General features: G+C 37.6%; 1 protein-coding gene across 1 annotated transcript in view; it reads right to left on the minus strand.

The window, feature by feature from the left end:
• The window catches only part of afdna (afadin, adherens junction formation factor a), an 81,440-nt gene that overhangs the window by 4,946 nt on the left and 61,625 nt on the right, over nucleotides 1-14,869 (minus strand). Inside the window, 9 exon segments of the mRNA XM_042333709.1 lie at nucleotides 431-565; nucleotides 3,634-4,674; nucleotides 6,171-6,353; nucleotides 8,143-8,234; nucleotides 8,996-9,190; nucleotides 9,965-10,006; nucleotides 10,009-10,082; nucleotides 11,198-11,271; nucleotides 12,072-12,137. Coding sequence (XP_042189643.1) covers nucleotides 431-565; nucleotides 3,634-4,674; nucleotides 6,171-6,353; nucleotides 8,143-8,234; nucleotides 8,996-9,190; nucleotides 9,965-10,006; nucleotides 10,009-10,082; nucleotides 11,198-11,271; nucleotides 12,072-12,137 — 1,902 coding nt within the window.

The following is a 14,869-nucleotide window of genomic DNA, read 5'->3' on the forward strand; positions in this document are numbered from 1 at the left end:
GAAATTGAATCAACTAAATTACAGTTTATGCTGCAGAGCAGCAGGTTATAGTTTCAATTCTCCATCTCTTGAGTGCCTTAGTGCTGTGGGAGGCACCAAACAGATCCCCCACAAAGCAAGACCAATGTAAGTTTGGACCAAATTCTTTAGTTGAGATCTCAATCTTGTGGAAGGCATCAAATGGAGGCCACCACTCACACTAAAAGACTGTATTGGAAAAGATAATGCTAGCAAACCTGATGGGGGCCACTTTTGGTAATATTTTAGAGGTGGATTATACAATTCATTTGCAATATGACATTACATTAACAGCAGTATTTGCGATGACTTGGGAATAGGGTGCTTGTGAACCACTTCATAAGTGAATACTTGCAAGGAGAGAAAATAGGGTAAAAGAATGTCAATATAAAATAATAAAATTCTTTACAACCTTCTCAGCAGTTTCTCTTCTGTTTCGATCCTCTTCTTGACGATGACGCTCATCATCTTGCCTTGCTCTCTCCTCTGCTTCTCGCTTCCGAATATCTTCAAGCTGCTCATGACGCCTGCGTTCCTCATCTTGTAACTGTAATTAGGTAACGATTTGTTAAATTTCTTTTAATATGTTAAGGCTTGTTTGCATATGTAACATGTACTGGTAACTTATAACCCAGTTACAACAAATTTGTAGTTGCTGCATTACTTTCATTTTCAGTGAAAATGCCAAATGTAGAGCAAAACCTTAATTTCTCAGATTTCCAATTTCTAAGATACCAGATCTATGTCAATGTTTAGAGTTTGGCCAGAATTGGACTTGCATAGTTAGTTCCATAAAATCTGCCACAGAAACACCTCCTAAATTAGTCTATGCTACTCAAGTCATATTGTTATTGCTTCTCTTAGGGAGAAACCGTACTCAAAGCAGCCTAAATGGAACAGGACAAAAGCAGATCACCTTTACCTCATGACAATTTGTATGAAAAATGCTTTGCATATTATGCAATTTATTTTTATTGCCAACCACCACTACATTCATATTTGCTTTTGTTTCAACTGAAAATAGAACACATTCACAACTATTAAACAAACTAGAAATGCCTGAATGAAATCATAATGAATAAACTGCCAGCAATTTTAGCTCTGGCAAATACAGGGCCCTCTGCATAATTTATACGCACCTTTATATCATGTAGGTAGGTACCAACATATCTTAAATAAGCCCTATTCGCTTACAGAAAGATACATTTCACACCAAAATATCAGAGGATTATTATTACTTATATAGGCTGTTCAATTGAAACAAATATTTAATATAAAGGCAATTTTTTGACAATGCAACTTGATCCCTAACCTGTCAACCCCAAACCCTTTCCCAATGACACCCTGAAACTTGTGAATCAGTTTCCCTGTGACAAGCATCAGTCTCACAATAAAACACCTGAGATCGATAATGGCTTGTAAAGAAACACGCCCAAATACTGTATGTAATCCATTAATTTTCCCAACACCATTTTCTAAATTTCCAAATCATGGACACTGATCAAACTGTGAACAATCGCATAAAAATTATAGTTTGGGTCATAAAAAGCACTGAACAGTTGAAATTTAGAATGGCAAGCATGCAGCTTCCATATCCAACTCCTGAAGCCTTTGATGTGAGCCATGCTGCTATGAATTACAACAACAATAACTTGCATTTATCTAGTGCCCCTCATGCAGGGTAGTGTGCCAGAGCATGACGCCGAGCCGGGGGAGAGGGGGAGGTAACTGTAGGTACGGTCGAAGAGGACGGTCTTCAGGCATGACCTGAAGACGGAGAAGGAAGGGGCAAGGCGGAGGTATAGAGGGTCGAATGTGGGGAAGGAAGGACAGCTGTGGGTCGAACCTGGCGCCTAGGTTGCGCGCTGGATTGGTAAGTTTGAGGGATAGGCTGGGGAGGTTGAGGAGGTCAGAGCCGCAGGTCAGAAGACGTCGGGGGCCAAGGAGTATGGCTTCCAACTTGTCAACATTTAGTGTAGGATGTTTTCATTCATCCAGGTCCTGATGTCCGCCAGACAAATCGAGAGAACATCGGAAGAACTGGATTCACAGCTGGAGGAGAAGTAGATTTGTGTGTCTTCCGCATACTTGGGGAGATTTTTATGAATAGAAAATAAAATGGGAGTGTATTTTGTACATGTCTGTGACTCTGAAGGAGTAAAGAAAGGAACTGGGTATTTTACACTATGAAAAACAAAACTTATGTTGAAAAGATTTTTTTTGAAAAAACAGCTGTCAATGTATGGTAACAACTGGAGATTTAACGACATATGGCTTTCTTCAGAAGTTACATGAAAATGTTAGTTGAGAAAAATGTTAAAGAATGAATTTAGAATATTGGAATCAATTGGATGGTAAATATATTTATCATATTGAAAGTGCTGGATATGGGATGCATCACAATACTAATTCTTGTGTAAGATTGTTCCTACACATTTAGATCCTAGCTCCAAATTGTCAACAAGACAAGCATGCTTGAAACCCACACATCATGAACAGGGAGGATGAAAATCACATGCAAATAAAAGGCAAACATACGTACGTAGCATTTGGCATTTTTACAACCAGACAATTAGAAAAAGAATTACTGCCTTCAGCTGCAGTTTCCAGAACCAGAAATGATCCAGACAGTGCGTAAAGAAGAGAACAGGCAGGAAAAACTTTAAGCAAGAAACAACATACCAAATCTAGAACTGAGATGGCTGGAACAGTCTGCAGCAGAAACAAGAATGGAAAGGAGGGACAGAGCAACATCATTAGTTCAGACAGGGTAAGAATAATCATTTCAAGCTTGAATGTCAGATAAAATTAGAAATCTCTTTCATTCAAGAGCACTGAAATCATCTTTTTGTAGTTGAAAGAGTTCTGCGTCTGTCAAATTCAAGAGAATTTAGCCAAGAAAGGCAGTCAACCTTAAATTAAAAAACAAACAGGGATCAAATTAGTACTTATTCACCAGTGAAGGTAAACACAAGAGTAGTCAGAAAGGCCATAGAATACATTTCAAGGTTCGTCATCTCCCATGTGGAGTTTCCTGTGAAGCTTTGCCTTTCTCTACAACCTCATAAAACAGACTCTGCGGGACAACAATCACATTTATAATTTCTATTACTAAACCTCATTTTAAATTTCAGGGCAATGACCCATGAGATTCAGGTCCTGTCAGCTCCTCCTTTATTAACTTCAAGCTGTGAAAACACTTAAATTTGTGAGAACATGCGACTATTAGATTTTCAGTATAATTTTCTATTATAAAGTACACTGATAAACGGGTAAAAGGCAATTAATTCCTACTGATTTTGAATTTCCTACTCTTGGGTAGTGAAGTGACTGAATATGAGAAAACACTATTCTAATATCCTTTAGGATGTTGAACAAAAGTATTTTTTATATATATATATACACATATACAAAAAAGGCACATCAAAAGACGCATGCAGTAACTAATTTAATTCTAAAGATTTCTTGAGATGCTTAAATATTTGATAAAATGAGTCAAAAGTACACTTGCTTTATAACAAGTTACTTCTCTGCCATAATAGGCCCAAACTGTACAGAAACATCCCACTTTAATACTCCAAAGATTCATTGTAGTTACTCTATAATTATCCTTACCCTTGCACGTCTTTGCAGTTCTAGTCTCTGCATAATAAGTGTTGTGTCCACATCGTCATCTTCTTCCTCATCATCATCGTCATCATCGTCTTTCTCTTTGGACTCCTGGAGGCGTTTCTGAAACTGCCACTCTAGCATGAGTTTACGAAGACGGTCGTTCTCCTCAGATGTACGGTCAGCTTTGTTTTGTAGTTCCTGTATCTCTTTGCTCAGCATTTCCAAGACGTGTTGCTGTTTTTGTTTCTCCATTTTTTCCTTTGCATCCCGCTTCCAAGGATCAGGTGAAAGGCTGTCACCCCCAGACAACTGTTCTTTACTAATTGTAATGTACTGCAAGTCCTTGCGTTCAATTGTACGAGGCTGCTTTTGTGGTTGTAACTCACGGATGACTGTTTCGTGAGATCGTGGAAGAGTTTTTTCTTGTCTTATATGTTGGTTTGCCGGAGCAGCATGAACAGGTTGGGCTGTACTGATATGAATTGGTGGTTGGCCACGTATCTGGCCAATTTTCCTATCCTGTTCACGGCGTTTCCTTTCCCGTTCTTCCTCCAACCGTGCCTTTTCTTTCTCATACCAGCGCTGCTGTTCATCTCTCTTCCTACGATCAACAGCCGAACCGTGAATTGAAACTTGGGAGACTGGAGGGGGAGGGGGTGGAGGAGGCAGCGGCAGGTCAGTCTGGGTATCATCAAAATCAACTGCATAATGCACTGGTGGTGGTGGAGGAGGAGGTGGTAGCTGACTGTCTACTCTAATTGGCTGGGAGACAGCAACTGGAGTAGCTTGATTAGGAATTGGAGTTTTCCAGCGTCCAGGACCACTCTTATGAGGAGCATTAGCATTGGATGGAAATGGTTTGGAATAGTTCAACTGCTCTTGACTTGATGTGCTAGAATCCATCGAGGAACCTTGATTAGCCCAAGTGTCAGATTTACGATCCAAGTCTTTTGGAAATTCAATATCTCTGCGGAGATCTTCTGGCCTCACCTTTTCTGGGAAGAAATGTTTCTCGTGTAGTTCCTCTTGTGAGCGACTTCCACGCTGCATTTTAAAAAACACCATTTTTTATTCAATTATCAAAAAAAATTGGCAAAGTTTGATATGTCACTGATTTTTAATTCATAGGCTATGTGCAACTGTTGGGCACTTGATCAATGAATTGGTCATCTGCTGCCATTGAAAACATTCTGAACTGCAGAACCACAAATATAATAAATAAGTTTGGAAATACAGTTTGAGTAATTTGAGATGCAACATATATATAGCAAGAGTAGTACACTTGGGAGAAACAGGCAACTTTGGACCTATGGTAATAATTCCTTGAAAAAATAATAATTTGGTCACTCAATCCACGACTGTTTGTGGGACACTGCTGTGCGCAATTGGCCACAAAATATATAGTCAATTCACTTTACAGTATATTCTGTGAAGCACTTTGAGACGTCTGGAAGATGTGATAAGACCCTATATCAAATACAAGGATTATTATTATTATGATCTTTAAAGGTTTCCACTACTGGTGGGTTTTCCTCACCTCATGCCCAAGTCTTTTGTAGACTAATCAATAAAGATTGATTGCCATGATTAGTCAGCATCTCCATTATTATAGTAGCATGTGATGATGAGGATGGTAGAAAGCAAACTAGATTGCTGTTGGTCTTTTTTCCGCTAGCAGTTCCTATATACCGGAATGCTATGTATAACTCCGAAAAATATATTTTGTAGATAAAATTTAATTATATGGTAATTACAAAAGTCAGAAACATGACTTCTCTACTAATGATTTCTGTCCAAGTATTCTGTACAAATAGTGCAGCATTACCACAACTGAGGACCAGAGAGGGGACCAATAGTGGAAAAGAAGTTTGTATCTGAGAAAATAATCATCCAGTCTGTAGGTTGACTCGTCCTCCAGTCTTCCTTCACTTCCTAAGCTAACACCAGTCATAAATCCTTCACTGTGCCACTAGAGAGTCCAACTTTTGCAATGCTTGGACACAACACAAATAGCTTTGGAGTCCATTTGGCAAATGTGGCACAGAGCTTGTTGTATGAGGCGTCAGCTCTATACCACATTCAGACTCAGACCAGAGCTACACTGATCTGCTGTTCTGACAGCACTGCAGTAGTCCAGGACACAAAATATGTTACATTTAATCTTTATAACCATCAGATATTAGAAGCCATCTCACTTTTATAAATATTCATTAACAACCTCTACAAACAGGTCAAAAACAGTTACCCTAGAACACCAATTGTTAAGTTATTTTATAAGCTGCCTCAACAGAAGTTATTTGGTTATTTATTTCTTCTGAGACAATACTTGGCGAAATCATTCCTCGAGGGTAAACTTCATCTCCATTCTTTGGATCACTAAGATAAAGATCAGCAAATCACCATGTGAAAGATTTTCTAGCACTCCCTTGCCAGCATACAAGTGCAGAGCTTCTTTGTTGTTTATCTTAACCTCTGTAACATATTTAATATTTTCTTTGATTTACTGTTTAGACAACTTGATTTTATCAATAATGTCTCACCTGCACATCAGTACCACTGTAGTGTTGATCTTGCATCAATGTCCTTTCATCATAGCTTGGCCACTGCCCTGGACCAGGACTCACTCTGTCCTGGGATTTGGACGATGGGAAGGTGAAGTATTCTCTAGTGTATGTTTGTGTAGGAATTGGATAAGCTTCAGGTCTCGAGGGTAGTTGCTGCTCCTAAAAGCATAAGTAGTAATTTGCTAACTGAACAATCAGCAAGTATTCTCTCATTTTTCATGAATTAATAATACTAGATATAAATAGTTTACAAGTTACAGGGAAATGTCATGCATAAAACATTGCTTATTGAAAGTTCAAAAGTATTTTTTTTCCGAACAAGCGGTGGGTAAACAGTATTTCAGTATTTTCAACACAAGATCTATTCCCACCCCCATTCAAATTGTTCTACTTCAGGTTACATTTTTGTGCTAAATGGACTTTTAGCTAAAATTCCTACCCTGAACCACTTCACACTATCCACTTCAAATGAACGTTTATAACCAGTGAAACGAGTCAGTTAATGTGTCAATCTTCATTTCTTTGCCTTAGGAAGAATCTCACCTCTACCCCCTGACTGGCTGACTAACATCAAACACATTTTGTGTTTAATAGCTTATTAGGGATTTTTAAAATATTTATTTATTGATTCATTTATTGATTTACAGAGGGTACACAGATTCTGTTAATTCTGTCACGTATTGGAAGTTCCTCTCATCAGTGCAGCAAACACTGCTATAGATTTGGAAGGTAACGTTTACTTCAGAAAGCCTATGGGACTAGTTGCTGTCTGAGTGTAAAGATAAGTTTTTACTGCCAAATTTGTTGTAAATGTAACTCTTGTAAGCTTAAACATCAATTTAGAAAAAAATATTAGTCGTGAAATCAAGAAATAGTTATTTCAAAGTAAGTTTTCACTGCCAATTTTGCTGTAAATGTAACTCTTCAAAAAAAGCGATACATACTAGGCAAACAAAGGTTATACAGCACGTTGACTAGCAGATGATGTAATGTCACAAAGGATTACTACTTGAATGGTTAGAGTAATCCTCTTAAAGCTTTAAAGCGCATGTCAACCAGCCAAACTGAAGGTCAAAATAATGTACTTTAATCATTAGCCACATCATTTGCTTCATGGAGTTATTACTCAGACATTAGTGAATAATTATTTCTCCATTGTTTACAACTTACACAGAATAAATGATTTCACAGAGTGATTAAGTTATTAATGATTAAGAAATCAAACTTTGACAACAAAGTTCAAGTAGTTTACAACCGATCTCGGAATCCCAGAATCACATTAGAGCTGTAAAGTCACTTTATATCGAAAACTGGAGATCCCATAGGGTTATTTTACTCCGTTTTATTCATCTAAGTTTTTACCACTGCATTCCATGCAGTTAATGCACAATGACATGAAGAGGGGTGGTCCTGAGTGGATGGATTACCAGTAACTAACAGATAAAATGCAATACACAGATACCTAGAAGGCAGGAAAAAAAATAAAAATCAATTATTTTGAATAACAGACTTTAGACCACGTGGCTAAACTTATTTCCAGACACGATAACCTATTTCCAAAGATCAACACAAATCAATAATCACATTAATTTACATCTTTCCAGTATGGACGTGCTGTAATGTTGAATGAGAAATAGTTTTAGTTCATTTGAATGATATACTTAACTGCAAAAAAATCAGAAACACCCTGATTGTCAGAAATGCATCAATTGTGTGCCATGCTGACAAGTTTGCTTACAAAACAGTCATTAACTACATTTTACAGTAAATTCTGTGGTGCTTTTAGACATCCCCTTGACATGAAAGGCTCTATTTCACATGCAAGGATTATTATTATATACAGAAAGTCATGAACCCTTACTTCTCTGCATTAAAAACCTAAAACAAATTGATTACACTTTTTACATATACATCATTAATGAATTAAACCACATACTGGTATACTGACCTCAGTGCAAAGGTTTCCAGTGGAGACAGACTGAATTTTGGAGGTAGGTGCACTGGAATATACAGGTTGTGCCCCAGGGCTTGGAGGTTGGTCTTTTTAGTAAAAAAAGAAACGTTAACAATTGAATACAATATTTATCATTTACATTAGCATTCATCAAATGAATTATTAGGAACATAGAGACTGTGTTCAAAATTAGCTCCGAATTTCCAATTTGATATGCAGTAATAAAAAGTCATCAGATCTAAGAATATTTGCTTAGCAACTGAATGGTTACTACTGAACTCATGGCTACTACATTAATCAATTTGGAACTGGATCACAAAAGTATAAAGGTATAGGATTAGTTTCTTTGGAGAAAAATATTGGGAATGGGTGAGGAAAATAGACTTGATCCAGATTTCTAAAATGTAGAATGTTGTATGACTAAACAAGCTCTCTGATTTGAGTGTGTGCATTACAGCATACAATGTTAAAACACAAATTTTAAATTAACAAGCCTGAAATGAGATTAGATGTTAGATGTTGTGCTTTCTTCCCGCAAAGTTATAGTGAGGTGAACACACTACCCAAAAAGTAGGTCAAATGAGTTGGTTCATTTCTTTAAAGAGATGCCAATTGAATGGGTTAGATTCAATGATAGGGCAAATTTTGTATTTACAGTATATAGTTTGTGGAAGAAACAGGATGGATACATCTCTAATTTCATGCCTTATGTTCTTAGTATGTGAAGAACACTTTGATTCCATTAATTACATCTTTCTCAGGTAGTAAGATTGTAACTGACTGCTTCACAATACCGCATACTTTTTGAACATGGCCACAAACATAGGTCAAGGTTTGCAGTGCTTACTTGCTACATTGGGACTCGATCGATGGTCTGCTCGGTTTTTCATCAGTCTCTCGTCCCCAGATACTTTCTTTGGTTCTGTGTATTCATTCCAACCCATTTGAGTGTTTTCAGGTGTGCCATTCTGGGGAGCATTGTTATACAGTTCAAAACCTTCACTCTTTGGACGAGGCTTGCCTGCGCCACGACGATCAGAGGCTGTAATTGAGAAAGAGAATGGTGGAGTTTGGGGGGTGGGGGGAGAGATGTTTCAATTAACAGTCTTCAATAGACAGGGCTAGATAATAGATATTACATTGCTCTTCACAATTATCTGTGGAAATGTGGTAGTTGGGGATTTCGAGATGGCTATTGTTTTGCTAATATCTACAGCAGTTAAAATATTTATGATGGTATTTTGGTATCCTAATAGTGATTTTCAATATCACAAATTTAAAACGTTCAGTAAATGAAATCCTGCCTGAATCTAGTCAACCTCTCCACAATTCACAAATAAGAGAATTTTGTTTTTACTAAAATCTGACCCTCACCAGCACACATGTGATTTCCTCAGATAGTAAGACTAATTAGATGGTTCCAATGATCTGCATGTGAATTTCTGTTCAGGTACAAATCGATCGATCCCACATGTCAGCAGAGTGAGTTAATACTTACACGCTAATAGTGAGGGTACAGTACTGTAAAGTTATCTTCCTTCATAATATAAAGTTATCTTCCTTCATAATATAAAGTTATCTTCCTTCATAATATAAAGTTATCTTCCTTCATAATAATATAATATATATGTATCAAATTTAAGCATGTTGTGTCTAATCAATCAGATCTTTTTTTCTGGTAAACAGGAATTCATCTTAAAAGTTTTAATCATCTTTTTCAACTGAAGGAGGGAAAACAAGACAGACTGCCTGACCAATACTATGCTTATGGTTCTACTCAATTAAATCTCCTAGTTTGGAATTAAAATATTGTCACCTCTTTGCATCATTGGAGAAGGTTGATTGAGCAGTGTGGCCAACCGTGGTAAATAGCTCCTTGTCTTGCTACTTCCAAGGTGACGACTGAACCTGTTCTAGTCATAAGTTCTGCAGCCCTGAAAACGAAAAATGTTTGTCTACCAGAAGCTGAATGCAAAATTACACAACATTTTCTAGCATTGCTGTGCCTTGCCTTAAAAACAAGGCAAAACAACCCTGGAGGTCAGGTAGCAGCTTGGCTAAGTTGATAGCATTTTCATCTGAGTCAGAAAGTTGTGGTCCAAGCTCCATGTTGGAACTTGAGCTCACACTTCATTGCAGCACGGGGGAAGGCATGGGGGGACCACATTGTTAAGAGACTGCATTCTTTGGATGAGATCTTAAACCAAGGTCTCATCTGCCTGTTCAGATGATGTTAAAAGATGCCATGGTTCTATTCAAAAAGAAGGGCATTTCTCCTGACCAATATAAAACGATCATAAAAAGATTGGCCATTCATTTCCCGTCTGTGCACAAATTATAAATTCAGTCACAACTTTACTTTGAGAAGCAATGAGACGTTTGGTGACATAATGGGGTACTACATCAAAAGTGAAAATTATGACTTTTATTATTAAAGTTACAATCAAATTTTAAATCAATAGTCAATTATTTTAGACATAAAATACAACAACTATGTTTTTGTAAGACAATTTATATTATCATCTCCAACTAAGCCAGCAACCAGACAATAATAACAATAATAATTTGTGCATTTTACATAGCACTTATTACTTCATTGAGATGTCTCAAAGCGCTTCATAAAATATAGTATAAAGTGATTTGACTGAATATTTTGTGGGCGGAATGCAGCAGCCAATTGCGCATAGCAACGTCCCACAAACCGTCGTAAAATCACAAACCAATTGCCTGGTCCCACCTCTACTACTCTATGACTCATATGGAAGAAAAATATCCCAAGGGAAACTTCTGAATTCTGCTCCACGGGTTCGTTTAAAGGACTGTGAAATCAGTAACTCAAAGGAAAATCATGAGGCCAAGCTGTATCCTGCCACACTGCAGTGCAGATACAACATTTGGACTATCATATTATCCCCGACAGATTGCATGAGTTGCAAATTCAAATACTGCATATCTTAGGCTATTTGGTTACAATAATCATTGCTTTTGAAACATTAATAAAACAGCAATTTTATCTTTGAATGTCATTTGTCAAGCAGAATAATTTTACCTTTCTTGTGAGAGGCCCACAAGGCTTCGTCCATCTACACTGAGCAATTGATCTCCTGCTGCCAAACGCCCATCCTGAAAACAAATAAAGATATTAGGATAACAGACAACAGAAGAAGCTCTTGCATTTTAAGAATATAACGTCAAAACATGTAGGTAAATACAGTCCCATATACAATAGCAACAATTTGCATTAATGTAGCCCTTCATGTAGGATAGGATCTCCATTCGCAGTACCGTGGTGGGGTTGGATGCCAAGCAAGGGAGAAAGGGAAGGTGATCATAGGCATGGTCAAAGAGGAAGGTCTTCAGGTGGGCTTTAAATATAAGGGGCAAGCTGGAAGGCAGTTCCACAGATCAGAGGCATATTGGCTGAAGGCATGGCCAGTGAGGGATGCGGACGTGAAGCAGACTGTGTTAACAGAGCAAAGGGGACAATGGAGGAGTAGGGTATGAGCAGGTCATAGAGGTAGGGAGGTACTATGGCATTGATGGTATTTGTATACAATGTGAGAATCATGAAGTCAATCCGTTTGGAGACAGGGAGACAGTGAAACTTGGCTAGGATTGTCCTGATGAAATTGTGGAATTTGGTGCGTGTGAGGATACTGAAATCTTGTATTGGATACAGCTGCCATTTAGCACATAACAAAATTCCATAAACAGCTATTACTAAACATGAATTGCATTAAAGGAATTATATTGTCAACCAGGAACAGTTTTCACAAAATATCGCCTTCAGGATACAATGCCAAAAGCGTCTTCAAAGTCCATACCATACGAATGAAATATCCTTATCACTTGTTATAGCTATATTATTTTGTCCAGTAATGGATGTCAAATTTGTTAGGACATGAATGATCAAGTCTACTTACTATGTCTGCAGCTCCGCCTTTCACAACCGATTTTACATAGATTCCTAATTTATCTTGCCCAGCACCCTGAAGATTGGAAGAAATATAATCAATATTCATATAAAAAAACTTCCAACAAGCTAAAAGAACACATATTTTAACCTTGGATATTTGTTTAAAAAGCACTATGCAGAAAAGACTCAAAATGCACTTTGATGCTTTTTCTCCACAGTATATTAGTACCAATAACCCAGATCAAAAACATTCAGAATGTAAAAAATGATTCAGTGAACGTCAAATATGCTGCTAAAATGAATTGGTTTATTTGAATATTTTAATTATACATCACAAATGTGTGCTTTGGTATAAAAAGTCTCAACAAAAATACACCTTGAATAAACAAGAGCATACAACAGCATTATAAATAGAAGTAACAATGAGTTGTAAACTCTGAAAGGACAATAGAAGATAAATTTCACGGTATGGACAACTTACTGCAACTACGTACTACCATTCCATTTTGCAAATAAGTGCTGGCAAAATTGGAATCATTTAAAATAATCCAACAATTACAAAAAAAACATAATGTGGTTTGGAATATGTCCTCATTCCCAATGCAAAGTACAAAGAAAAGCTGAGCAGATGTTTTGCATGTATTAAGTAGACCTTATTGTGCTAAATGATGCAATAGCTTTACGTTTATTGTTAAAAGAATACAACAATTGGCAGCATTTTGATTTTGAGATAACTTCAACCTGATTAAAGCTATTTCCAACACTGAAGCCCTTTTCAACATCACAAAAAACAAAGCTTTGTTAGGAGCACAAATCAACATGATTAGGAACACAAAGTGACATGATTAGCATCAGCATTGCCAGAGCATTTTTGTTAAGTGTCCAAAATGCTAAGAACAGAAATGATTTTTCTTCAGATGATTATAATTTAAACACATTCCATCTGTTCTGTTGCTTTTCTAGGACATTCTGCAGTGTAACTTCACAGGCTTTTAAAAATATATTTTAAGATTTTAAATTCAATTACAGAAATAGATACTGACAAGATGACTTACAATGTATTTAAATAATCGAACAGCATGCAAAGGGTACATAGAGAATGCAATAATAATTTAAAACTGTTGAACCCCAACTTGCAAGTAAGGTAAAACAGTTATAAACTTGGTAAGTGCCAAGTACATATCCCAAGAGGAAACAGTTTGGCCGTGACTAATTCATTAGAAAAGTTAACTGAAAATATAGAAATAGCAATAAGAGCTTCTCCAACAGCTTGCAAGACAAACCAAATATGTCCAATATGGCAAGAATTTAACATAAAGTGTACCTACAATGAGAGGAGCAGGTTGCACACATCTAGACAGTAGCATTGGGAATACTCCTATCCAAAAAACCTCCAGAATCAATTACGCCACACCCAGAAACAGAAGTGCCACTGGTAAACAAATGCATTATTTTTATGAAACCATCACCCACATCTCTACATGGTTAAAGAGAGGTCTAACTTATGCAAGACTAACCAGGATTCAGAAATGTGGGAAAGATTAGATTCCATGGGGTGCTTCCACTGGAAAACCCATTAAAAAGTACAAAGAGCTACACTAAAGAAAACAATTTCTTTGGCTTCATATAATAACCATAGCCAATTACTTTTGAACCCAGTGGGCAAGACCATTAATTCAAGAGGCAAGTTGTTGTTGACGAATCACCCCCTCCAATACTCGTACTATGTCAAGTATGTAGGATCTATATTGGTTCTTCCCATATAACTCTCACTCCTCACACGTGTTCAAATCTATTCACTCCCTGGTACCTTCCTACCTCTCCGACCTCATCACTCTCCAATCCACCACCCAATTCCTCTGCTCATCCCTCGCACTTTCCACCCCACCATCAGAGGTCATGCTTTCAGCCACTATGCCCCCAAACTCTGGAACACTCTCCCTCAATCTCTGCCTTGCCTCCTCTTTCAAGTCCCGCTTGAAAACTTTCCTTCTTGACCATGCCTACGGCCACCTCCCAACTCCCCCCCCCCCCCCCCCGGCTCGGAGTCAGGCCACTGTTAAGCGCTCTGAGACGCTACCCTGCCTGGAGAGTGCTATATAAGTGCACGTTGTTGCTGTTGCATACAATTGAGCATTTCACATCACAAGATGTCTCAAATGGTTTCGTAGAACTGACTGGCAGCAGCGGGAGGGGAGGGAAATTAGAGTTAGTGAGCCTGGATGGAAAGTTGAAGGACAGTTGGTAGTAAAACAAAAGTAGATGGAATCTCATGGAATCAAACCCGACCCACTTTATACACTGAAGCTCATATAAAGCTAGTCTTTCAGAAACACACTTAGCTGAATTTTAAGGGCAACAGCTGGTAAGAAAGTGAATTCTGGCATTTAGAGTGCTACAGTAGAAGTAGCAGCTTGAAAGCTGAGCTTTTTTGCGAAAGAGAAAAGATTGAGAAGAGGGGAAAAGGATTCAGCTCAACAATCAGCTCCAGAAGAACAAATATGGAAAGATAAACAACAGCTTTTGTGCTCCTGGGCTGGATGTGAGGAGCAAATCAAGGCAGAGCTGAACAGTGGAGATGTAAACTGAGATGAGTTTTCAAGAGTCAAATAGCTTAAAGATTAATATTTGCTTTGGTACTCATGTGGGAAACCAGCTTTCTACTTTAAACTCTCAGAGATGTGATAATTCCCAGAAGCTTCCCAGCATATTACCCTCAAAATGAGTTTTCTGTGATCGATTTCTAGATCAATGATCAAAGATTATCTTTCTATAAGCTTCAGGTCAATCTTCTATCCTAAACAA

Source organism: Callorhinchus milii, unplaced genomic scaffold, assembly GCF_018977255.1.
Source record: "Callorhinchus milii isolate IMCB2004 unplaced genomic scaffold, IMCB_Cmil_1.0 Scaffold3, whole genome shotgun sequence".
NCBI classification, from domain to species: Eukaryota; Metazoa; Chordata; class Chondrichthyes; order Chimaeriformes; family Callorhinchidae; genus Callorhinchus; species Callorhinchus milii.